This window comes from Chiloscyllium plagiosum, unplaced genomic scaffold (genome assembly GCF_037043375.1).
Source record: "Chiloscyllium plagiosum isolate Xiang-an unplaced genomic scaffold, Cpla_swu_hap1 HiC_scaffold_16, whole genome shotgun sequence".
Taxonomy (NCBI): Eukaryota; Metazoa; Chordata; class Chondrichthyes; order Orectolobiformes; family Hemiscylliidae; genus Chiloscyllium; species Chiloscyllium plagiosum.
Window position 1 is genome coordinate 49,848,197 of NW_028270154.1, and position 27,626 is coordinate 49,875,822.

The following is a 27,626-nucleotide window of genomic DNA, read 5'->3' on the forward strand; positions in this document are numbered from 1 at the left end:
TGATAATAGAACTAGTACCTTTGTTGTCAATTCCCACATTCAAAGAACCTTTCACGAGGGCTATGATTGATTGTGCAGGTCTCCTCCTGAACACTAGAAGTGGGAACCAGTACTTGCTAACCATAATGGATGTGTCTTCCAGATTTCCGGCGGCAATTCCAATTACAGAGTAATAAGGCAAAAATGGTGGTAGTGGAGTTAGTAGCTTTCTTCACACGGTATGGGCTACCCAAAGAGATTCAATCAGACAAAGGGTTTAATTTTACCGCGAGGCATACACCACTTTAAATTAAAGACGTATCATCCTGAATCCCAGGGAGCTTTGGAACGGTGGCATCAGACCCTGAAGACAATGTTAAGTGTATACTGTCAGCAATACCTGAATGATTAAGATAAAAGGTATCCCATTCATTTTGTTGGCCATTAGAGATGCCCCAAACAAATCTAGTCAGTTTACTCCCTTTGCGTTATTATTCGGACATGAAGTAAGATAGCCTTTGCAACTATTTAAAGAGAATTGACAGGACTGAAGTCAGAGATCTCACACTTGGGTTATGTATTGGAGGTGAAGGAGAGATTAAGTCGGGTAGATGGATTAGCTAAACAGCACGTAAACAGGGCACAGTGTAGAATAAAGCAAATGGCTGATAAAAACTCTAAAACACAGATATTATCCAGTGGGGATGATGTATTAGTATTGTTACCAATGGTAAGGGATGCCTTCAAAGCCAGGTATAGTGGTCACTACCAAATTGAGAAAAGGTTGACTGAGGCAAACTATCTGGTAAAGATGCTGGATTGAACAAAAACTCTATCAGGTATGTCATGTGCATATGCTGAAACCTTATTATAATAGAGAGGAGGAACTGGAGAAACAGGTGTTAGATTAGATTAGATTAGATTAGATTACTTACAGTGTGGAAACAGGCCCTTCGGCCCAACAAGTCCACACCGACTTGTTAGTTACTGCTGTGCAGAGTGAGGAATCAAATCTAGATGTGCCTCAAAATACATTAAACAATGAGGAGTGGGATAAGTTAGTGAACTATCTATCTCAGGAACAAATAACACAGTTGAAAGGCTTGTTGCAGTGGTATCAGGACATCTGCAAGAATAAGATGGTGAGGATTAATGCATGAGGTAGAAGTAGGAAATGCTGTTCCGATAAAACAACATCCCTACAGCCTTAATCCTTTCAAAGCCACACAGGTGCAGAAGGAAGTGGATGTAATGCTCATCGAGGAGGAGAAAGTGTGGACTGCAGATGCTAGAGATTAGAGTCGAGACTGTAGTGCTGGAAAAGCACAGCAGGTCAGGCAGCATCCAAGGAGCAGATATTATCAAACCAAGTCAAAGCAAGTAGAGTTCGCCGATCATGTTAGTTCCTAAACATGACGGAACTCAACACATTGGTGTGGACTATCGGAAGGACAATGCCATAACAACATTTAAACATAAAAATATAATCTACTATTATCATGTTTAACTTTGCTGAACATGTGCAATCAGTAAACTGCAAGGACATCATGAGAGTTGGAGTGTTTCCATTCAGTGTGTTACTTTGACTAGGCTACAGTATTGGGGAGGTCTCCAGCTATGTAAATACCATTAGTGCACAGCACACCATGCTTAATTTCAATTTGAAGAGTATTCATGCCAGTGATTGAGAAGTATGATGCTCTTTTTCTGATAGTTTCGATACTTTTTCCAATGGACTGGCAATGCTATACAATTCCACTTTTCTTGTTGCTGTTGCACACTTGAAGAGGCTCATGATGTGGCAACATTAATTGATTATTCATTTTTTTCAAAGAAAATACATATCCTTAGAGTACAAATGGAATATACCCAGTTAGCTCAGTTGGCTGGATGACTGATTTGCAATGCAATGGGATGGCAACTATCCAGGTTCAATTTCCATCACTGGCTGAGTTTACCAAAAATGACTCCCCTCCTCAACTTCTCACCTTATCTGAAGCATTGTGACTCTCAGATTAAACTACCACTGCTTGTCTCTCTCTAAAAGAGAACAGCTCCATAGTGTGGGAGGAGTATGGTTACTTTACTCCTTCACAAATTTCACTGTGGGATGCTCAAAGCAAAAGAAAAAAAAAAGATGGTCAGTTAAAAGTCCAGAATCTGAATAATGCTGAAAGAAGAGCTGAGTTGTCAAAACATTTTGTCTCATCAGGACAGATGCAAGAATACCAAATTTCAAAATGAACAATAATATACTGAATGACAAACCAGACATTGATTGGTTAGCAAGCAGTTTCTGATTTGTTGAGGCTTTGTCTTGGCGAATAAACCAGACAACAGTTATCCCAAGCCATTATTAAAATTCAAAAAAGGCAAGTCAACTCCACTAGGTTGCCAGTTGTCCAGAGAATGCGCTTTGTGTCTCTTTTCTACAGCAAAAGTAAAATATTTCTTTTTTAAATCACAACTTGTGGATTATGAGCCAGTGAGTCATTCTCACTTTCACTGTTTGATGGGTTAATATTCCTGATCTGACTGCCTGCTTGCAGAGAAGCTGGTGCCAACCCCTGAGCCCCTGCGATCATTTCCTCCCACACCAATAATTCCATGATTGAGGTATACAGGAATGGCTTCCAAAAATAAGATGCACAGTCACTATCTTTAGTCATAAAGAACTGGCCTGGGCTTCGCACTTTCTCAAAGGCTTAAATGGTCCGAGCACCAATTACCTTTCCCAGTTCAATAAACTCTACAATCTTGGATTTCTTTAAAATAAAACTTAGTGAGCCTGGTAAATACTAATAAATTAAAAATCTGATAGTTTCTAAAGTCCAAAAGAAAGACCTTAATTCACTGGGGATCTGCGGCTTGCAGATCACAGGGCAAAATGATAAAAGACTGTTACAAGTAACATATTAGTAATTACATTATACTCTTGTTGGGAAAAGTATCATTATTGCCATCAGAGTTACTTTTCCAGAAAAATGAAGAAAGCATTTATTCATCATTTATGTTCTCAATTACTGTTAATAAAAAAAAAAAATCATTGGGGAATTGCCTGAGGAGATTATAGATAACATTTCATTAACTCTTACTTTTTGGACCATTTACTCTCATTAATGTGGATACATACAGATAAGCAATGAAAAAGCTCAAGTATATCAATTTATATATGTACTTCACAAGATATAACGTTTAAATATATGTTTAATGATATAGAACATAGCCACAGATCGACAACTTGTTAAATTTAATTAAAAGTAACATTTTGAAAATGCACAGCATGTTGGGTACTACTTGGAAGAAAGAAATGGGTTAATACTTTAGTGTGACCCTTCAACAAAATGGCAGTGAAACTTTATCAAACTTCTACTTCAAATGCACTTTTAATATTTTCTGCTATAAATTCATATCCACAGCACTTGTGTTTTATTCCTCTAATATGCTTCCACACCAGTGATTATATCTTAATGGACATACAAAAACACAAAGGAATAGGTTGTTCAGCTCCTTGAACCTGCACACCATTTGATCAAATCATGACAGAGCTGATTGTGACCTCTCCTCTCCATTCCTGTCTACCCCCTAAAACCTTTGATTCCTTTCTTAGTTAAGAATATCCCAAACTCAGCTTTAAAAGTATTCAAACAGTCCACCACTCTTTGATGAGGAGACTTTCACTTACTATTTTCAGAAAGGAAATATTTCTTCTCATCTCCAACTTAGTAGTCCAGCTCTGGCATCACCAGTGCTCTGTTGAACTCTAACAAAATGTTTCTGTTTTTATATTTGATTCCCCTTGCAATAAATGCTAATGTCTAATTTGCCTTCCCTGGTGTTCCTGCATACCCAGTTTCTATGATTCATGTACCAGGATACCCAATTTCTGACATATCGCAGAATTCTACAATCACTCTCAATTGAAATAAAACAAGTAAATGTTTTGCTTTTTTGTTCTTCTTGCCACTGTGAACAAGTCCCCCCTTTTCCCATACTTTACTCCATCCGTCAACTCTTGGCCTATTTACTCAACGTATGTCTTTACAGACTCTTTCTGTGCTCTTCACAACTTACATTGCTACTTACCTTTGTGATATCAGGAAAGTTCTCAATCATACATTAGAGCCATTCATCAAAGTTGGGGCCCCAGGACTGACCCCTGTGGCACTCTACCAATTATGGCTTCCTAATATGAAGCTGATCAATTTATCTCTCATCTCTGCCTTCTCTAAACTAAGTATTCCTCCAGCCATGTTACAATGTCACCCCTGCGCCATGAGCTCTTAAGTTTGCAGTAACATTTGATGTGGCATCTTAGCAAATCATTTCTGGAAACCCAAGTACATACATTTACAGTCGCCCTTTGCTCATGCTGCTTGCTGCTTCCGAACTTGTGAGGTGGTTACAACAGAGAAGATATAAAAGGCATTTGTGATAGGATGATCAAGGCTTTTTAATTTAGTTAAAAAGTTTTTGAATAGCTTGAAGGAGACCTTACTGAAGTTAGATGCAAATACTGTCTCTCCTAGAAAAAAATAACTTATTCATTGCAGTTACAGAAACAGGTTGCCTCAGTGAGAGAATGAAATTTGTGAAAAATCCAGACCAGGAAGATCCATTAGAACTCTGCAGATTGTTTATATTAAAAAAAATGAGAAAGACTAAGCTATTAGTTGTGTGAGGATTCACGCCCAAAGTTTTCACAGCTGAGAGAATCAGAAATGATTTATCAAATCTATAGATCTGATAGTGAAGAGTATTTAACTGGACTTTGTTTAACAAAGTGAAGGCATTAGGGAGTACATGGGATTTTGATTTGGCATGTGCTCTCACCATGTTATAAATGTGTTTTTGTCAGAACTATGTTTGTTTTCATTAATTGTATTTCTTTTGTGTATGAAACAACTATTCTATTCGAAACAGATCCGCAGCCTCGCGTATTTATATTTTAGTGAAAAACCACCATGTTAAGATAAGGAAAACACAATACGACTATCAGGCCAGATTTCAGTCTGGGGGAATCTCCATTCTCATGTCCAATAGTGACATCAACTAGGATCATAGCAGTAGTTTTACTATTTAGGAAATTTAAAGGTACACGCCTGAGTGATGTTCTGCTTTTGTCATTTCTGATCTCTATTCAAACTGAATCAACAAAGTGATTTTTAGAACGATGATCACCTCTCATTATTGCACTGATGTCAACCTTAGTTAACAGAGCTACCCCACCTTGACTATTTCTGGCCCTGGCAAAGCCTCAGTTCCAGGAGTGGTATTTGCACTGGAGGGGCCTGGAGAAAAGTTCAGCTGGGTAAGTATATGATATATCATCGGCTGAATTAGCTATTCGAGTGATGTTTGCAATGGATTGTTAAGAATAGCTGATAATTGATTTTAATTGCTTTCTAGCAGCTTTACACAATTTTTATGAAGCTTCAACCATTAAACTTCACTACAGTGCCTGTTCTATCATAATTATTTTTATCATTATCTCAGTTTTAATTCTAGCTTTTCTAATGGCATATTATCACAAAGGATACATGCAAACATTAAATGGAGGATGTCATAAAAGTATCAAAAGAAGCATGTTGAGTACAAATAAATTAATTACCTGGACACAAGATTGTGCAGGCTGCTTTTTGAGTGTTCTGTCCATCACAGAATGACCCACCATTCTGAGGGCTGGGGCTGGTGCAGGTGCGTGTCCTTTTCTGCCATCCTTTACCACAGGTAGTGCTACAGGACTCCCACTGTGACCAAGTAGACCAGCCACCATTTACTGTAGAAAAGGAGCAATCATAAGTACAACATGTAACAACTTAAGAATCAGTCAACAATTTAATAAACTAAGAAAGCTTAGACCAATACCTATATGATAATAGAATTTAATGAAAATCTGTAATTTATTTACAGGAAAACATTGTTGATGTGGCTTAATAAATTTCATCGCTCTTTACATACTCTTTTGAAGCTTTTGACAACAGAATCCCTCTATGTGTTCAACTATTTTAACAGATGCATAAAGAAAAGAATATTCATTTTAATTTCTGTGTTTCAACAGGAAACAATTTTACTTTTTGAAGGATTAAATTGCATTTATAACACAAAATAGCAGTTGTCTATCAAAATTAAGTTTCTAACATACCTGAAAGGAATTAAATTGTTAAACCAATTCACTCATTACATTATGCCTAACATACATTCTCTAGCTTTTGAAGACTTCACAAATATTTAATATTTCATATCCATTGCAGGTAAGTATGATAAAGAGCAGAATATTCAAAGAGTAAACATTAAATTTAAAAAATACCTGAATGGATTTAACAATATTGTATCTCATATGTCCTTGGGACAGTTAAAGAGCTGCTGACCCAAAGCTTTTGAAGCAAAACAGTTATAGTTATATAATTACTGGCAAAGCTATTGACAAAGGCAATGAGCAGAGAAGGTAAAATCTACATATTACAAAATAATGAATGCACAAAACTATTTGTTGTATATCTGAATGTAGAGTAATGAAATCATCAGGTGAACTCATAGTGCAAACAGAAATATGTAAGCATGATTTGAGAGACATTCCAGTGACATGGCTGTTGGGTGACATGAACTAGGACCTGAATATTTCAAAGACAATGATAGTTAGGAAGGAAGGGAGTATTTAGAATGTTAGAGGGGTGGTTCAATTAGTTAGTTATGGTATTAGCACAGAAGACAGTGTCCAAGTTCAGGAAAACAGGATGTAATAGTAGTTTGGGTAATGATGAGAAATGATAAAAGCCAGAAGTCACTTGTGTGAGAGGCACACAAGTGCCCTAAAAAATACAAAAAATACACACAAAAGGAAAATGGGTGTTTGTCAGAAAGGTACAGAAATAATCAAGGGGACTTTAATTTGTTTATAGACTAGAAACATCAGTTGAATAAAGGTAGCCTAGCAAAGAAGTTTACAGAATGTTTTCAGGGTGATTTCTTAGAATATAGGACATAGAACAATACAGCGCAGAAAAGGCCCTTCGGCCCTCGATGTTGCGCCGACCTGTGAACTATTCTCAGCTCGTCCCCTTACACTATCCCATCATCATCCATGTGCTTACCTAAGGATTGTTTAAATCTCCCTAAGGTGGCTGAGTTGACTACATTAGCAGGTAGGGCATTCCATGCCCTTACCACTCTCTGCATAAAGAACCTGCCTCTGACAGCTGTCTTAAATCTATCACCCCTCAATTTGTAAATATGCCCCTTTGCACAAGCTGATGCTATCATCCTAAGAAAAAGACAACCCTATCTAATCCTCTGATCATCTTGTTTATCTCTATCAAATCCCCTTTTAGCCTTCTTCTTGCCAATGAGAACAGATCCAAGTCTCTCAGCCTTTCCTTATAAGACCTTCCCTCCAGACCAGACAACATGCTGGAAAATCTCCTCTGCACCTTTTCCAATGCTTCCACATCCTTCCCAAAATATGGCGACCAGAACTGTACACAATATTCCAACTGTGGCCGCACTAGCGTTTTGTATAGTTGCAGCATGATATTGCAGCTTCGGAACTCAGTCCCTCTACGAATGAAACCTAACACATCGTATCTGTTCTTAACAGCATTATCAACCTGGGTAGCAACTTTCAGAGATCTATGTACATGGACTCCAAGATCCCTCTGGACATCCACACAACCGAGAATCTTTCCATTGACCTAGTACTCTGCCTTCCTGTTATTCTTAGAACCACATGTTCTGGAGCAATTATAAAACAGGGTATGCCAGACCTGATAGTGCAAAATAAGACAGGTGAAAGTGCCCCTAGGTACTGATGACATAATATTATTTATTTTAAATTCAGTTTGAAGGAGAGCAGAGTGGATTCAAGTCTAGTATTTTAAACTAAATCAAGTCAATTATGATCATATGAAAACAGAGCTAGCTAAAGTAAACTGACAAATTAGATTGAGGGATAGGTCAATAGATATACAGTGTAGATACTTAAGGGAATACTTCATAATACACAGCATTGATACATGACAAGGGAAGACCCACTATCGACATTAAATAATAAAATTAAAGATGGTATCAAACCTAAAGAAAAGGATTCTAAGTGCACTGTCATGGATAGCGGAGTGGTGAATTGATATTTTTAAAACTGTTCTCCTGACTGAAACAGGTGGTTTTTAAATTTGTTTTCTTAACTTACTTCTCTTTTTTAAAAAACACAGTGGTGTTTTCCTCAAACCCTGTGTGTGGAGTTCAACTTAAAAAAAACTTCATGGTTAAAACAGAATTTATTACCCAGCAGAATGTTCACACTGCCCCTATCTGAGAAAGGAAGAAGAAAAAGGAAAGTTACAAAGTATTTAAAATCAAAGATATCAGAATTGTTCAATGTGAGTTAGAGTCCAATGTCCAGTGATGTTTCTGGCAGCTGGCTATGCACAGAAATCCCTTTTGCAGGAACATGAATGCAACTGCATTGTTGCTTGAAGTACAATCGTTGTAAACTGGGAACTGGTTCCCTTCACACATGAAACACGGGATTCTTTCCATAAATTAGGTTTATGAGAGAGATTGAGATCAGAGAAAGGCATTCACTCAACCTGGAGATGGTTGCTCTTCTGGTGTTTCAAGCAGACAAAGGGTAGAAGATTAAAATTGTATAATGAAAGGTGACTCAATCAAAACAACACTGAGTCTTGTGACTAGCTTAACCATTCAGCTAATGAGATTTTAATGGTCTGGCCAAAACTGTGGCAGTTAGCTGTGAAGTTGTCAGCAGCTAATCAAGCAATAATTAGTTTTGATGTTGTTCTTTGTAAGTGGCTGAGATAGACATCTCATCATTCCTTTGTCTTGGCTTGGGTGGAACATTAATACAATACAAGGACATTTGACATTCCAGGAGGATGATGGAAGTTTTGTTCCTCGTTACTACTGATCAAAACTTTCCAGAAATTGTGGTCAACTGGGATCATGCAATTAGTGATAGCCCTAATATCAGTCTGGTGAAATGTCCCTTTTCTCAAAATAACATATTATATATAAAATTATGAACTCAATCTTTCTGTCTTTGTGTATGGTAAAACAAAGTTGAACTGCAGATCATAAGTTTGGACAGAACATAGAAAAGCAAAAATATTAACAGATTCAAAAAGGTGTTACAATAAGGTTAAAACAGTGTATTGTCCCTCATATGTTACATGACTCCACTTGTCACAAGGTATGAAATGGGCAAGTTGGCTTTGGTAGGTGTCGAAGCAAATTGTCATTAGGATATTTTCAGAATAAGTTTGTTCAGGAGATCTCGGAAATAAGTACTTTAAAAGCTTCTTAGGAGAATTGCTGCATCAACTTTTCTTTCAGCTCTCATAATGGATTCTCAGAAGATTTTATAAAATGTAGAGTAAAGGATGAATTGGGTGACTTCCCTCAGCAGGCTACATGCTTTAAAGAAAGAGGCTGAAGTGTTGTTTTAGTAAACATTAAAAAATAGCTCGATACAAATGAACTTACTTTCACAATCCTTCAAGTACAAGTCCTCAACAATCTTAAAACACTTATATAACAAAGGTCAAGAAAGAATATAGAACAACCTCGGTTATCCAAACATCAATTATCTGAATTTCGGATTATCCAAACATGATCTTATGGTCTCATAAAAGCATCATATCAAAGAGGTTGGACCAAAGGTCTGTTTCCATGCTGTATATCTCTATGACTTTGAGACTTTAAAGTGTTACCAATACTGGTGATACTGACACCTCCTCCAGTCCCCATTAACAAAGCTGTCAACGGTTTGTAATTTTTCATGGAGTGAAATGAAGCAGGCGGTAAGAGCAGTTTGGGGCTGAGAGGAGTGACAGATATATAATACTAATAATTTTCACTTTGGTTGCTATTTTTAGAACATAGAACATAGAAGAATACAGCGCAGTACAGGCCCTTGGGCCCTCGATGTTGCGCCGATCCAAGCCCACCTAAACTACACTAACCCACTATCCTCCATATACCTATCCAATGCCCTCTTAAATGCCCATAAAGAGGGAGAGTCCACCACTGTTACTGGCAGGGCATTCCATGAACTAACGACTCGCTGAGTGAAGAACCTACCCCTAACATCAGTCCTATATCTACCCCCCCTTAATTTAAAGCTATGCCCCCTTGTAATACCCGACTCAATACGCGGGAAAAGGTTCATACTGTCGACCCTATCTATCCCCCTAATCATCTTGTACACCTCAATCAAGTCACCCCTAAACCTTCTTTTCTCTAGTGAAAACAGCCCCAAGTGCCTCAATCTTTCCTCATACGATTTTCCTTCCATACCAGGCAACATCCTGGTAAACCTCCTCTGCACCCGTTCCAAAGCCTCCACATCCTTCCTATAGTATGGCGACCAAAACTGCACACAATATTCCAGATGCGGCCGTACCAGAGTCTTATACAACTGCATCATGACCTCAGGACTCCGGAACTCAATTCCTCTACCAATAAAAGCCAGTACGCCATATGCCTTCCTCACCGCACTATTTACCTGGGTGGCAACTTTCAGAGATCTGTGTACATGGACACCAAGATCCCTCTGCTCATCCACACTACCAAGTATCCGACCATTAGCCCAGTACCCCATCTTTTTGTTATTCTTCCCAAAGTGAATCACCTCGCACTTAGCTACATTGAATTCCATCTGCCACCTTTCTGCCCAGCTCTGCAGCTTCTCTATATCCTGCTGTAACCTGCCACATGCTTCCTCACTGTCAACAACTCCTCCGACTTTCGTATCATCCGCAAACTTGCTCACCCAACCTTCTAACCCCTCTTCCAGGTCATTTATAAAAATGACAAACAGCAATGGTCCCAAAACAGATCCTTGCGGAACACCGCTAGTGACGGCACTCCATGAAGAAACTTTGCCATCAACTACTACCCTCTGTCTTCTTCCATCCAGCCAATTTCTAATCCAAACCTCCAGCTCACCCTCAATGCCATATCTCCGTATTTTCTGCAGTAGCCTACCATGTTGTTAGTGGGTAACAGTCGCCAGGACTACAGCGCTTTATTCACAAGGCAACAGTTGCTATAACAGAAGCCGCTGCCACCTCCCACACTCGGTCTATGAGCCCTCCAACCACCTGATGGCAGGAAGCGGGCTGTAAGCGTCATCACACAGAGCACTGTGGCTGCGCAGCACTCTCTGATCACCTTTTGATCCTCATACAATTGAAGGAGGCCTTGTGTGTGAATCCTGCTTGGTGCCTGCTTTTTGTTTTGTTTCCTGACATTAATTATCCTGATCTGTGTGCAGCATGGACCTCTCTCTTCTCAACCTTTCTCTGTCCTTTATCTCTACCTTTACAGCACAATCAGTTATCCTCACAATGAGTTATCCAAACAATCAGTTTTCTGAACAAAATACTCCCTGCCCATCTTGTTTGGATAATTGAGGTTGTTCTGCACAAGAAAGAGCTAGCTAGAAATGCAAATACACAGTGACTAGAATTTCTTATTTATAAAAGAAGAAGGGTTGAAAAAGTGATTTTTTTTCAAAAGTGAATCCAGCTACTTACTAATAGAAAATAAGGAGATACCAGATGAATTTAACAGATATTTTGTATTTTCTTCACTGGATACAAGTAATATCTCAGAAATAGCCATAAATCAGATTATGGCAGAAACGAAATCAAGAAAATTATAATCACCGGGGATGTGGTATTAAGTAAATCATTGGAGCTGCAGGATGTCAATTTCCCAGTTCCCGATGGACTTCAACCAAGGCTTTAATAGCAGTCCTTGAGATAGTTGATGCATTGGTTGCAATATTTCAGAATTCCCTATCGACAATTTAGAATGGTCAATCCATGTAACCTGCACATTTCGAACTATGGGAGGAAATCGGAGCACTTGGAATAAACTCACACAAACACAGGGAGAATGTGCAAAATCCCCTCCGACAGACAGTTGCCCATGGGTGGAATTGAATCCAGGTCCCTGGCTTTGTGAGGCAGCAATGCTGGCCAATGAGCCACTGAGAAGATGTTACAAATTTTGATTAGATAAGTTATAGCATGGCACACAGATATGTTTAGGGTAATCAGGCAAAATCAGCATAGTTTCATGAAAGGGAAATGATGTTTAATCAACTTTATTAGGATACTTTGAAAACGTAACATGTGCTGTGGATAAAGGGGAACCAGTGGATGTACTGCATTGGATGTACTGAATTCAAAAACCATTTCATAATTTCACATTTCAAAGATAAATGTGTAACATAAAAGTTCATGGTGCACGTGACAATATATTAGCACTGATAGAAGATTAACTACCTAACAGGAAATAGAGAACAGGCATCAATTTAATCCCTTAGACTGGTTATATTTTGACCTGCAAGACTGAACATAGCCTATTCCCAGGCTGCAAGCATCTGAACAGTAGGATTTTAATAAGACCAAGTGCCGACTGAATGTTTTCAATCTTACTAGAATGGGACAACTCCTTGACTATGACACTCTCTGATTAACCAAGGACCCCCTTCAGCCACTAAGGATTGTTCCACACTGAATTTCATAATAGGACATTTTCTTGAAGAGTATGCAGTGTGCTTGTGCATAAAATATTGGCACATGCTACAGTCTGGATATTGATGTAGTTAAATGCCACAGATCAACATGTCCATGCCCTTGAATGTTCAGTGCTCGAAATGAAGACAAGCTATCTGCCTCTCCCTCCGTAATACAAATCAATGCAAGCGACAAAGGCTGACAGCCTGTAAACTGAGCACAGACACCATGTGAGCCAGCAATATGAGCCATGCAAAGATTAGTAGCCCTGAAGTCAGTGCTGAAATCACTGAATGAGAGCAACTTAAGAACCATAAGATGCACAAGATGGGTGAGTGTCTTTGCGTACTATGTGACCTGGCAGAAGCACAGAAGTGCTAGGTATCCCTGAGCTCTACAAAGAAAGATTGAAGGGCTTAAGTGGTTTAAAATGAGAGCAGGCACATAGATACAAGTGAGGCTGGTGGTTTGCTATTACCAACTTGCATGGATGAATGGTCAAAAAGATGGTAGCTACAGAGCATGTAGGGGTATTGTTGCAAATGCATGTTTATGTCCAAGACAGGCTTTTAGTGAGTCAGATACTAGCAATTAGTTAAAAATCAGGAATTTGTGCCGTCTAATTTCTTGAGAAGGAGAGGAGAATCGAAAGTTGCATATCAATAAGATGAGTTGTGACTTTAGTGAGTTGCAGATGAACGGAAATCAGGTAGATTCTACTCAATGGCAAGATTCTGAAGGCCTGAGTGGAAAATCACAAGAAATATTTCTCAACATCCAGATTTTAACTTTTGAATTCTTTCCATTACTTCCCAGATTTCCAACCATTGGTCAAGCTAAAGCAGGGAGAGGAAAACCTCATCCCCTGTGTACAATGTTTGCTCCTTATTCAGGGAAGGAGGTAGATCCATTGGAAGTAATTCAGAGAATATTTACTGGATGAATATATGAAATGGGCAGATCATTATTTGATGAAAGGTTGGACAGGCTAGGCTTACACAAACTCATGCTTAGAAGTGTAAGAGACAAATTGATTGAAAAACCAGATCCTGAGGAGTCTTCACAGGGCTCATGTGAAAGGATGTTTCCTCTTGTGAGAAAATTAGATTAGATTAGATTACTTACAGTGTGGAAACAGGCCCTTCGGCCCAACAAGTCCACACCGACCCACCGAAGCGTATACCCAGACCCATACATACCCCTACATTTACCCCTTCACCTGACACTAGGGACAATTTAGCATGGTCAATTCACCTAACCTGCACATTTTTTGGATTGTGGGAGGAAACCGGAGCACCCGGAGGAAACCCACGCAGACACGGTGAGAATGTGCAAACTCCACACAGAGTCGCCTGAGGCGGGAATTGAACCCGGGTCTCTGGCGCTGTGAGGCAGCAGTACTAACCACTGTGCCACCGTGCCATTCACAATCTAAAACTAGAAGTTACTGTGAGAAAAGGGGTCACTCATTTAAGACAGAAATTAGTAGAATTTCTTTTCTTAACAGATTACCTTTGGAATATAATTCTACAAAAGGCTGTAGAAATTGAGTATTTGAAAAATTGGAAAGTAGAGGTAGATAGATCCTTGATAAGCAAGGGAGTACAAGTTCATTGGGGATAGGCAGAAATGTGGAGTAGTCAGTACTGGCTCAAGGGAGTAAGCGACCTACTTCTATTCAATTCTTCCTCTAACTTTAGGTGCGCAGACCTCTGAGGTTTATATGTGGCAGTAATTTCCAAAATCTGAAATCAATGCATATACAGTATAATGTCAATAACACTGATTCACCTGTGCAAGACCCGGAAGTGGTTGTGCAGCTTAGCAGAACCGCTGTTTCTATTTCTGATTTGTTGGTGTATGTAAATATAAATGCTTCCTATTTTTGAAGACTGATTTCTTTTTAATGATAAAAATACATGAAAATAACCATACATTTCCTGTTTATAGCATTACCTACATTTTCCTAATGTAATTGAATTTGGGGAATAAATTGAGTATTAGAGTATTACTCTATTGACGTAATCCTCAACATTTTAAGACAAAACATTTTTAAACAAAACATGTAAATGCTTTTTTCCTAATTATCTTACAATTTGCCGTATTTATAGGCAGAATAGCATAAGTACATAGCAAGCTGTGCTTCTTTTATTGTTGGATATTTTTGATATTACTGGCACACACTGCATATCTCAGTCATATCAAGACAAGTACAAAATGAGCACCACCTGCTGAAACATTTGACGCTATAGTTCATTAATATCATATTGACTGCTAAACAGTATTTGAAAAGCTGCTTTCAGGGAGTGAGTTAACAGTTTCTCAAACACTCAGAGAAAAACATGTTCTATTTGTAAGTAGTAAAATACATTATTCCCCAAAGCATGAAGCAATAAAAAAAAAACTGTGAGGTAAATAAATACTGACACAGAAAACCAAGGCACTTAGTTAATGTTGAAGGACTTAAAATGGAAATACAAACGAGGTGCACACAAATCTCAATCACATGCTGTTGCTTGATTACCAATCAGAAATGTGAATATGAGATTAAACATGCAAGTCAACTATATCCTTTTCTTGTTTATTTATTTAGTATTTTCCCTACTTTATTAGTTAACCTCTGCTTCGAGGTACAACAGACTTATTCCATAGAATCACCTTGACACTAATAAAGGTGGACAGGTTTGTTGTCAGCAAAAACTCAGTGAGTAGAATTCTTACTGATAAGTCGCAAAGTGTAACTTAAGAGACCTGAGTACCACAATTTAGGCTGACTCGAGTTAATGCAGTACTGCATTGTTAGAGATACAATTGTTCAGATGGGGTGTTAAATCAAATGCCCCTTAAGTGGGCATAAAATACCCTATGGTACTCAAGAGGAAGTGGAATTTTCTCTGGCGCCTGGGACAATGTTTATCAATTCAGATTAATGACCAGACAATCTGTGGTACTCTCTAATTTCTGTTTGTAGCCATCTTCCATGCACATATTTTTTTGCCACATAATAACATGACAGCATTGTTGGCTGTAAACAATATAGCAAGTCATGAGGTCATGAAAAATGTGATATAAATGTAAATTAATTCCAGAAGCTATCATTTCAAATCAATATCTAGAGTACAGTTACCTTGAAGAATTTGAAATGGAAAGGATAGTTTCTCATAGAAATTCAAGGAACTTGAAATCTCAAAGACTGCATGGGCACCAGAATATTTTATGCAGTCTTCCACCTCCAACTGGACTAAGAACAAGGAACTTCCAATTTTCAGTCCTTTGAAGTCCTGCAATTATATTGCACAGGATCTCAGATCATACTGGCAACTGAGTATTTTCTTTGATGGAAACCCATCCAGAAATTTGAATTTTGTCACTGAGGACCAATATGGGATCAGTCTGTCATCCTCCTCCTTCTTAAGCATCCTTTAGTTTCTCAGTCAGCTTAAAGATCTGATCTTCTTAAAGTATATATTTTTTATCTTCTATAACCCATTTGATGTAGCTGAACTGCTTCATAAAATTGCAGTCACGTATGGTTGGAAGTTACAATCTGTTTCAGTACCTATTGATGTTGGGAGCTAGTGACAGGGGAACTGCTGATAGCAGGTTTTTGCTGGCACGTGAAATTCTATATAAAAATCTCATGAGGCACAGGTAAAATGCATTCTGCAAGGCAATTCGTCAATATTTCCATGGTCTAGAAAAGTTTATAATCCACTACAATAGGGAAAGATTTTCTGATAAGGTATTCATAAAACCTTCCACATCCACAAAAAATAGTGAGACCTTTTTTTTTCTAGCTAAGCCCGAAGCAATTTTAAATCTTTCAAATTGATTTGGCTGACTGCCTCAGTAAAATCAAACTGATTTGGTGGATTTGTGTGGAAATGGCAATTGTTACTTTCTATTTTAAGCTTATTTTACCAATTAGCAAGTTATCTTATTATGTATATTAATTCTTTTACCCCATCTAGTCTCTAGGCAAACATATTTTCCAGTATTTCACATTTTCTGATGTTCCTTTTAACTATGAATGTTACTGCAATAATACTTTCTCACTAAAATGGGCTCAGACACAAGCACACAACAAAAGCATGACTTTATTCAGTTTTCAAATTTTTCCAAGGCTCTTGCTATTTATTGTAATCAAAGGCAACAATAGCTACGATCAAAGCTGTCATTGGAACAGAAGATAATGAGGAAATGTGCTGGTAATCATGTGATTGTCTTTTTTCTCCAAATTACGAGACGGGGGACATTGTGTGGGTCATTGAAAATATTACTTCTCCAGACAGATTCAATCCAGGTTTTAGACAAATACTTTGCATTTAAGCTAATGGAGAAGATACTGGTGTGTTCCTAAATTTATTTTAAGTTTGACAGTAAAGTTCAAAGAACAAAGATGGTAGCATTGGTTGAAATAGCTGATTTGAAAACAAAAATCATTCATAGGATGTTGGTGGTGCCTCTAGCTAAGCCAACATTTATTGCGCATCCCTATTGTCCTGGAGAAGATGGTGGGGATCTGTCTTCTTGAATTGCTGCAGCCAATACAGTGTAGGTACACGCACAGTGTTGTTACTGAGGCAGTTCCATAATTCTGATCTAATGATAGTGAAGAGAAGGCCATGTTTAGCTTGGAGAAAAACTCACTAGTGGTGGTGTTTCCATGCATCTGGTTCTCTGGTCCTTCTAGGTATTGCAGGTTTGAAAAGTGTTGTCTATGGAGCCTTGGTAAATTGTTGCATTGCATTTTTTTATATGATGAACAGCGTTGCTCTATATTTGTAAAGGAGGAAATGAATGTTGACTGTGTGAGATGGAGTGCCAATCAAATTTCTGCTTTAACTTGGATGATGTCAAACTCCTTGAGTATTACTGGAGTTGCACTCACAGAGTCATCGAGCTCATCCAGGCAAGTGTAAAATATTCCATCATACTCCTGACTTGTGCCTTACATTTCTTCAAAAGAGCTGACAGCCAACCCTGATGGCATTCAACCTAGCATCCTTTGAAATGGAACCTGCTGCTTATATGCCTTTTGCTTGTAAAGGTAACATCTCACAAGTGACAAGGATCATTCCCATAGAGAGGGAAGTCCCAGTCAAGCCAATCTTTTAAAGGAATGTTGTAAGGAATTTTAACCCCCAATAACAGATGGGTTGATGATAAGTAACGTATTAAAATTAATAATTTTCTAATGTTAACTGCTAAAACCAAATTGCTATAAAACATTCTGGTTATGTTTAACTGGAGGTTACAAATTATTTCAAAGGGTGTGGTGCTGATAAAGCATAGCTGGCTAGGCAGCATCCGAGAAGCAGGAGAATTGACGTTTCGGCATATGCCCTTCATCAGGATGCTGCCTAACCGGCTGTGTTTTTTCAGCACCACACACTCTGACTCTGATCTCCAGCATCTGCAGTCCTCACTTTCCCCTAGTTACAAATTGTTTACCTGTCTATGTCAAAGCTTGTGAAATTGACACTAGAATTTTTGTTGATAGATGTGATTTGTTTTTTTTTAAAAAAGAATTCCTAAAGTTTTCCCCATCCACAAGAAATGGTAATGTATTTCCTTGATAAGCTTGAAACACGACAACCCAATACATTGACTTATAGCTTTAACAGAAAAGAACTTAAAAAAGAAAAAACAGATTTTGATAAGTGAAATGATTTTATTGGTGCAAATTATTGTCATTAGGAGATTAGATTCCCTATAGTGTGGAAGCAGGCCCTTTGGCCCAACAAATCCATACCACCCCTCCGAAGAGTAACCCATCCCCCCACTGACTAATGCACCTAACACTATGGATGATTTAGCATGGCCAATTCACCTGACCTGCATATCTTTGGAATATGGGAGGAAACCGGAGCACCCCGAGGAAACCCACGCAGACACAGGGAGGGGGATGTGCAAACTCCACACACACAGTTGCCCAAGGCTGGAATCGAACCTGGGACCCTGGCGCTGTGAGGCAGCAGTGCTAACCACTGTGTGTGATTACAGCATTTTCTTAACTTTGGATACTTGCAAACTAACAAGATCTGAATAGGAAGTGGAAAAGATGAAGATCACCACCATTTATGACATGAACGATATGTTGTGACAGGATCAACACATGTACAGGAAGGAGCTGCATGGCAGAAAAGACATAGAAAACAGGTGCAGTGAAGAGTCACAAGAGACTCTATCCATGTCAAAAGGGTTTAAAGACAGCAGCTGCAAAGAGCACTGCTTCCATTGATTGTCATGGTAGGTGGTGGCTGTTTTACATGTGGTGGTTCTAAATGGTTAATGTTGGAAATTGAATTAAGCCCAACTCCAATTGATTATGTCATACAGGCCTCAGTTGGAATAGTAGAGTGAAGACTTACATCCAAGGTCTCCAATAGTTTAGTAACATTGGTAAGGTGGACAATGTAATTTATATCAGATTGTTATCACACAATAAAATGCATTTCGGGCTCTTTTCATTAAGTTTCAATTGGTGATGCTTAATTACCCCAACCACAAGCTGCTAATGGTTGGAATTCTAGAACAAATACAACAGTGGCAAACATCTGTAGTTTCCTATAAAACTTGCAACCTAGCTGGAAAGTCCTGTTTGTTTTCAATTGGTTTTAATGCTTCTTGTTCCTTCCATTAGAAGTCATATCAGAGACGTTTCAAAACTTTTACATTCCACTGCATTTACATACGAATGGATGAGCTGTTGATGCTGGGAGGTATCTGAAATTTCTCTGTAATGACTATAGCTCAGAATTAACAGCTGCCTGCATTTGCTGGATTCATGCTAGTGCATGGTGACATCAACTGCATGCATATTACAGCCTTGGCATCATTACAGCAATCCTGAGTTTATGTAAACTGCAAAGAGCATTTGTCTAGTGTGCAGCTGGTGTGCAACCACAAGAGGAGGTTAATAGAGGTGTGGTCTAGATTTCTTATGTCTGTGGTCAGCAAAGTTTTGGAAAGAATTCTGAGGGATAGGATTTATGACTATTTGCCAAAGCATTGTGTGATTAAAGGCAGTCAACATGGCTTTGTGAGGGGCAGGTCATGCCTCACAAATCTTATTGAGTTCTTTGAGGAGGTGTCAAGACAGGTCGACAACGGTCGAGCAGTGGATGTGGTGTATATGGATTTCAGCAAGGCATTTAATAGGGTTCCCAATGGTCGGCTCATCCATAAAGTCAGGAAGTATGGGATACAGGGAGATTTGGCAATCTGGATACAGAATTGGCTAGCTGACGGAAGGCAGAGAGTGGTTGTAGATGGAGCGTATTCTGCCCGGAGGACAGTGTTGAGTGGGGTCCTGCAAGGCTCTGTACTTGGGCCTCTGCCCTTTGTAGATTTTATAAATGACTTGGATGAGAAGGTTGAGGGGTGGGTTAAGTAAATTTGCAGATGACACAAAGGTTGGAGGTGTCATCGATAATATAGAGGGCTACTACAGGCTGCAGCGCGATGCAGTAGACAGGATGCAGAGCTGGGCTAAGAAATGGCAAATGGAGTTCAACCTGGATAAATGCAAAGTGAGGCATTTTGGAAGGTCATGCTCGAATGCTGAATATAGGATTAAAGACAGGATTCTTGGCAGTGTGGAGGAACAGAGGGATCTGCGTGTGCAAGTACATAGATTCCTCAAAGTTGCCACCCAAGTGGATAGGGTTAAGAAAGCATACAGTGTTTTGCCTTTCATCAACAGGGGGATAGAGTTTAAGAGCTGTGAGGTTTTGCTGCAGCTCTACAAGTTCTTGGGGAGGCCACACTTTGAATATTGTGTCCAGTTCTGGTTGCCTTACTATAGGAAAGACACAGAGGCTTTGGAGAGGGTGCAAAGAAGGTTTACCAGGATGCTGCCTGGACTGGAGGGCTTGCCTTATGAAGAAAGGTTGAATAGGCTTGGACTTTTCTCTCTGGAGAGAGGGAGGAAGAGAGGAGACCTGATAGATGTGTACAAAATAATGAGAGGAATAGAAGTCATAGTTTGGTACGAGAAGTCATAGTTTGAAGATATTAGGAGGAAGGTATAAAGGAGACGTAGAGGTAGGTTTTTTACACAGAGCTGTGAATGCATGGAATGTGTTACCAGCTGTGGTGGTAGAAGCAGAGTCATTGGGGACATTTAAGCGACTTCTGGACATGCACATGGATAGTAGTGAGTTGAGGGGTGCGTAGATCGTTACTATATTTTACATGAGGATTAAATCTCGGCACAACATCGTGGGCCAAAGGGCCTGTTCTGTGCTGTACTTTTCTATGTTCTATGTTCTTGGGAGCTGTCATGATACAGTCAGACTGCAGCATTTCAATATTTCAATCTTTGTCTTCCAGGACAGAGACCTGCCTGAGAAGAAAATAACCCATTGTTCTCTCGCTGTCTTTCTTTGCAACTCCTCTCAGCAAAGTATATGAGCTGCAAACCCACCAGAAGACACTTTCACCACACATGAAGGATTCCTACGATTAATGTCTTCAAACCTACTCCACTGTCCGAAGCAAAGTGGATTCATTCGACCACAACTGTTCCAGGATGACATGCGTAGATTGTGCAGAATATGGTGAGAATCAGAACTCCACTTGGAACAATCTTTGGTTTATCCTTTCTTTCTTCATATTTATTACTTGACAAAGTACTTTAAAAGTGAATACTCTGTCAACTTGCTAAAAGTTAACATTTCGGACTTGCATGTGCATTAGCTTTTGTTGTAAAAAATACAAACGTTTTGTCAATAAGCTTTGCATATCTGATTGAGTAAGTTTATTTTGGCAATAAGCTACTAATTTATTGTTAACTAAAAAAACCAGATCGACTTGTTCTTGATACTGAACCTGGTACAGTCTGAAACCAAAGCAGAAATAGCTGGAAACACTCAGCAGGTCTTTTCTGAAGAAGGGTCAGTAGACCCTAAACATTAACTCTGCTTTCTCTCCACAGATGCAGCCAGACCTGCTGAGTTTTTCCAGCAACTTCTGTTTTTATTTCTGACCTCCAGCAGCCGCAGTTCTTTGGTTTTCTGTTACAGTTTCACACTGATTATAATAAGCCATATCAGCAAGCTAATTAAATGTAATATTTCTGTGAGTAGTGGAGGAGTGGGACTAGTAAAGGAAATAGTGTACTTTGTCAAACTTAATTGTAACAATACTTAAGAAGAACTCCATCCATGAAATGCCAGAGAGAGTTGAGATTTGCACGTCCACCAGAGTTTTACGATGCGCTCCAGGTGGCAAGTTAGGTCTGTCCTGAAGTACTCATTTAGAATATCTAAAATGATACAGATGTACTGAACTACACAACAAAAAGGACTGCAGCTTGAGGAAGACAATGCATCTTAAGATAAAAAGAAAATAAAGGAGGTGGAAGAACCAGAGATAATGAAGATGGGGCACCTATTCCTAGAACAGGTAGTAACATTGCTACTCAGAGTATTTAGTTACACTAATATTGCTGAGATCGACCTAGCATAAAAAAACTAACTTCTCTTGTCGAACTACTCCCCTTCACTTTGCACTATACAGTCCTTCAACCATTTAATATACCCACTATATAACCACCAAAGGGTCTCATTGCAGGTTAAAACTCAATTAGTGAATAAAGTCTCTGGTATGAAAGTATTTATTTGGGTATATGGTTTTATGGCCTTTGCCAGTGGAGCCTTGGAAGTAGTTAGGTCTTTTGAGTAACCGTTCTCATGCATTTCCAGTGTCCCATACTCAACACATGAAGACCCTGGAATAGAAAGTTATATGTTTACTTATGTGAAAACTGCAATCTTGGCAATCTCCATAGTCTGTCTTCTCATACTTCCTGATACTCTTTCTGACTGAAAAGGATGGTGAAGATCCCACTACTGCCAAAACACTTTATGAATATGCTATGTGAGGAGAGTGGAGAACATCCAGTAAATGTTGACGTCAATTCAAGTCTTTAAGTTACCACTTGGGCATATCATTCCTGCTGTTTGATCTGTGGTGAATAGGGAATGCGCCATCTTGAAAACCTCCCTTCAGTCTGTCAGGTGGGCCCTTATTCTCAAGCATTTTGTGCCAGTTGAAGGGCCCAGCATTGGGAAGGGGGAGAACTACAAAGGAGGTGAAGCCCCTGTCCTTGTTATTGTCACCCACCCCTCCCACACTTATCTCACCTTCCTAGGTACCCCATATACCTTTGTTCATGGATTCAAAAGCAATCTCCAGTGAAGGCCCAAGTGTTGTACTGGCATTGACCCCACTCCATGTTATATTGTGAGACTGGAGAGCTGCTGACACTTGATTGGTTGGTAGTGTTAGGAGGAAAGATTACTGATCTGCTCATCAAGCAGCCTGACAGTATCCAGGTAAGAGCTGAATAAGCTTAAAATAGAATTGGGCCTCAAAAAATATGATCATGTAGTGGGAAGTCAATGGACATGTAAGCCATCTCAGAGCAGCACCATGGAATCACAGAATCCCTACAGTGTGGAAGCAGGCCATTGGCCTATGAAGTGCACACCAACTCTCTGAAGAGCCTCCCATCTAGACTTAATCCCCCAATCCTATCACCCTACATTTTCCATGTTTAATGCACACAGCCTGCACATCTCTGGACACTATGACAATTGAGGATGGCCAATCCACCTAACCTGCCTATCTTTGGACTGTGGAAGGAAACTAGAGCACCTGGAGGAAACCAACACAGAGAGAATGTGCAAACTCCACACAGTCATCTGAAGTTGGAATTAAATCCTGGTCCTTGTATCTGTGAGTCAGTAGTACAACGACTGAGATCTAAAATCAGATGTCACATTTCACCAACCCAGTTACTTTTTTTTTGGCATTAATAGGTTGAATGACATGTCACCAGGTTGGCAATGCTTTGCCTTGATTATCTAAAGTCTATGATAAATAATATGCTAATCAATAAGATATAAGTTCATAGTTCCTTGAAAGTGGAGTCCTAGGTAGATAGGATAATGAAGAAGGCACTTGATATGCTTGCCTTTATTGGTCAGTGCACAGAGTATAAGAGTTGGGAGATTATGTTGTGGCTGCACAGGATATTGGTTTGGCCACATTTGGAATATTGCGTGCAATTCTGGCCTCCCAGCTAAAGGAACAATGTTATGCAACTTGAAAGGGTTCAGAAAAGACTTACAAGGATGTTACCAGGGTTGGATGGTTTGAGATATGGAGAGAGGCTGAATAGGCTGGTGTTATTTTCCATGGATTGTCAGAGGCTGAGGGGTGACCTTATAGATGTTTATAAAATCATGAGAGGCTTGGATAGCATGAATAGCCAAGGTATTTTTCCTGGAGTGCAGGAGTTCAAAACTAGATGGCATAGGAAGAAGGTAAGAGGGTTAAGATTTAAAAAAGGCCTGAGGAACAACTTTTTTACACAGAGTGTGGTGCAAGTATGGAATGAGCTGCCCCAGGAAGTGGTGGAGGCTGGTAAAATTACAACATTTAAAAGGCATCTGGATAAGTGTATGAATAGATTTAGAGGGATATGAGCCAAATGGTGGCAAATAGGACTAGATTAATTTAGGATATCTGTTCAGCATGGATGTGTTGGACTGAAGGGTCTGTTTCCATGCTGTGCAGCTCAATGACTCAATGTAGTTCCCTGGGATTAGAAAACAGATTTTGAGGCAAGTAGAGATTGCCTGCATACTTATGTGCAGAAGATTATTATTTATGGTTGCGTTTCTGTGTGAAAACCTGTTATTAAATGGGTTCCACAGCGATCCGTGTGAGAGCTGTTGCTTTCCATTATTTATTTTAATAATTAGGATAAAGGCATTAAGAAAATAATGAGATAACACTAAGACATCTCTAGGTATCAGGATTTTAGATGAAATAAATAAATTATAGCCATATCTGTGTAAGATGGTGGAATATTTTAACATCTTTCACATGTCATTTAATATAAATAAGTTTATCTTGTGCTTCCCAAACTGTTAAACAGGAATAAAATGTACAGCATTCACCAACACTACCACCTGCACAATTCCTACCAAGTCACTCATTATTCTGACTTGGAACATCTCACATTGGGTCAATAATTTTGAATATCTCTTCCGAACAGCAAGGTGTAGCCACATCACATGGACTACATGATTCCAAAAATTTCTCTCCATCACAATAAGGAGCTGGGTGTTGTATTTGCAGATTCTGCTGTTGCTGCCAGCATGTGGTATTATGGTTTTAGTAGTTCACTATCACCAATCCTCTCACTGTACTGAATTGTGGATCTATCTAACTATTGGTGCATGAAGATAGATTGTTGGTGAGCCTAAACAGAAGGGGCACTTGTCTTAGCTGGTAAGGCAGCTTATTGGATGAAAGCAAGAGGTAGAATTTACATTAATTTACTAAGGAATCACATGAAATACATCAGCTTCCTTTGGGTACTCATGCAGAACTGAAGTGTCTGAATCCAATGATTGTGTAACATCATAGAATTGGATGAAGCTCAATATATCATGAACGTAACCTTATGCAATGTCTCCTCCCATCACCAATTTGTTTCCCTATCATAAATGATATTACAGTAATATTTTTGTATATCTATATAGCTATGTTTCAAGTTAGCACTACTCAGTCATGCCCTAAATCTCAGAGTTCACAAATGTAAGCAGTCAGATTTTTCACACATTATAAAGAATAAACTCTAGTCAGACATGAAAGGATGGTAGGTCTTTTGTTTGAGGATTGTTGACTTTAATTCTGAGTTCGCTTGCTGCTGAAGGATAGTTAAAAAAAAATTGTTTGGATAATCTTGACAGAGGACATCATTCATGGTAGGACTGCTCAGTGGTCTATTAACTTCCATGAAGAATCTTTAGTTTTCTGACTTTACTGAGCTGAGGAGCTTCTTTGGTAACACAGCTAGTTGCCCAATAACAATGTCTGGGAAGCTTTAAGCTCATAGATATCTATCCTGAAAGACAGCTGCAGTGTTGATAGTATTGCATTCTTCCCTGTTGTATCGCAGATTTCTGGATCAGACAATTGTCTTTTCATTTCAACAGGTAGTTGCTTTTTTGCAGGATCCTAGACTTACAAGTTGGCCACTTTCTTGTCTTTGACCTGTCCTGAAACTGTGGACCTGTGGATGTTGGCCTAGTTTCCATAAAGTCATATGTATGTCATATACCAATCATATCTCCATTTTGTTCATGCAAATCTTGACCCTCAATCTACTGACACATTCTGGATCAAAATCATGGAACACTGTCCACAGAATTGTTGTGGCTATACCCACACCAAATAGGCTGCAGCTGTTCAAGAACATAGATCACCACGAACTTAAGGAAAACTAGGGATGGGCAATAAATGGTGGTCTAGTTAGCAAAGTTTAAATCTCTTGAGTGAATAAAAATGACCTGACTTGAAGTATACAAACTTTTACTTTAATTTGTTGAGGAGGTTGGATGTCTTCAGTTGCCACCTGTGGTTGCTGGACAGGTGAAGTAGATTTGTTCATATCTTCAGTCCTTTGACCAACTGCTCACTCAGCATTATCTTTGTCACTCACATTGACTACTTTCTGTTTTAGAGGGTAGAAGATAGCTCCTGTAACGTCTGTGACTTCTTTCTTGTTGACAGTGTGAAGCAGTTCTCTTGAATCACATAGGTAAGATCACCGGATTTTCTTTGGGTTTTGTCATAAATCTAGAAACTCCAATGAAGTTGCTTATCTATTTATCTTTGATAGGTGCAGTGATTGTAATGATGTCAGCCAGATAGGCCTCATAGAATAGGAGTTCCATGATTGTTCCAATCAGCGAGCCCTGGCTGACAGATAAGAACAGGAGCGTTCCCTACCCTCCCCTTCACTGTTTTGATCACACAGCACTGCCCTTTGATGTGAAGGGCAGTGCTTGTCACTGGACACCCGGGCGTTTTCCTATCTTCCTGGTGGTGGAAATTGAATAAAGATTCATACACCTTGTGTCTCTCACTGTGTCTCACACCTGCACATACACAACATGGGTGCTGGGGAAAAAAATAAGCACTACCACAGTTAGGCGGGAGTGTGGGGGTTAAAAAGAAAAGAAAAATATAAAAGAAAGTAAACAGGAGCGTCAGGGGTTCTGTTCACACTGAGAGCTGGCTAAAAAAAAAGAAAAAGAACAGGAGTGTCTGGCCACTCGGGTGTTTCCTTTCTTCCTGGTGGTGGAAATTGAATAAAGATTTGTACACCTTGTGTCTCTCACTGTCTCACACACCTGCACCCACACAACATTGGTGCTGGGGAAAATATAAGGCACTACTACTGTTAGGTGGTAGTGTAGGGTTAATTAAAAAGAGAAAAACAAACAGGAGTGTCAAAGGTGCTAAAAAAAAAATAAAATGAAGAAAAAAAGAACAGGAGTGTCAGAGGCTCTGTTCACTCTGAAAGCTGGTTCTGAGGGGTCTGGATCAGTGTCAAGTATGCTCCATATGTAAACAAAGGGTAATCTGCTGACAGGGTAGTGGTCTCTGTAGAGTTATTTCAACAGGAGCTGTTGAAAATGATTTGTTTTGGAACCAGTACTTTCTTGAATCTATTTGAACCCTTTTGGTTACTCTAAGGATTTTGAAACCAAGGCATGGTTTTGGACACAAAAATGAGGTATGTGGATTATGCACCCTAGATACATTTTTAACTTTCGTACAGAACTTCTTTTGCAATGTTATTTGTTATCCTCCCTCGATAGATTAAGTTTTGTAGTCTGTAACTTCAGTTCCTTCAGCAATGATACAGGTTCTGACAATGTCTGTGACAACCATTACTGTATCAAGTTTAAATCTGACATGATGATAATTCCACTTCACTTCACTATCTGTACCTGCAAGACTTGACTATCTGGTTCCTCTAAAAAAGAAGCCTGCAACAAGTCACACACTTCTAGACTCCACAAAGCCTGTCTACCATCTACATGGCAGATATAATGAACGTGATGGTGTAGTCTCCACTTGCTCAATTAGGTGCAGCTCCAATTACACTCAAGAAGCTTGACATTATCCAGGACAAAGCATCCAACTTGACTTGCACCATATTCACTATCTCCCCCATTACACACAAACACAGCAGTGTATAATAGACAAGATGTACTGCAGAAACTCACTAAG

At 39.1% G+C, this 27,626-nt stretch overlaps 1 protein-coding gene across 1 annotated transcript in view; it reads right to left on the reverse strand.

Moving 5' to 3' along the window:
- The window catches only part of unc5a (unc-5 netrin receptor A), a 627,961-nt gene that overhangs the window by 164,455 nt on the left and 435,880 nt on the right, over positions 1 to 27,626 (reverse strand). The window contains exon 6 of the mRNA XM_087995374.1: positions 5,591 to 5,758. Coding sequence (XP_087851500.1) covers positions 5,591 to 5,758 — 168 coding nt within the window. The remainder of the gene's footprint in view (positions 1 to 5,590; positions 5,759 to 27,626) is intronic.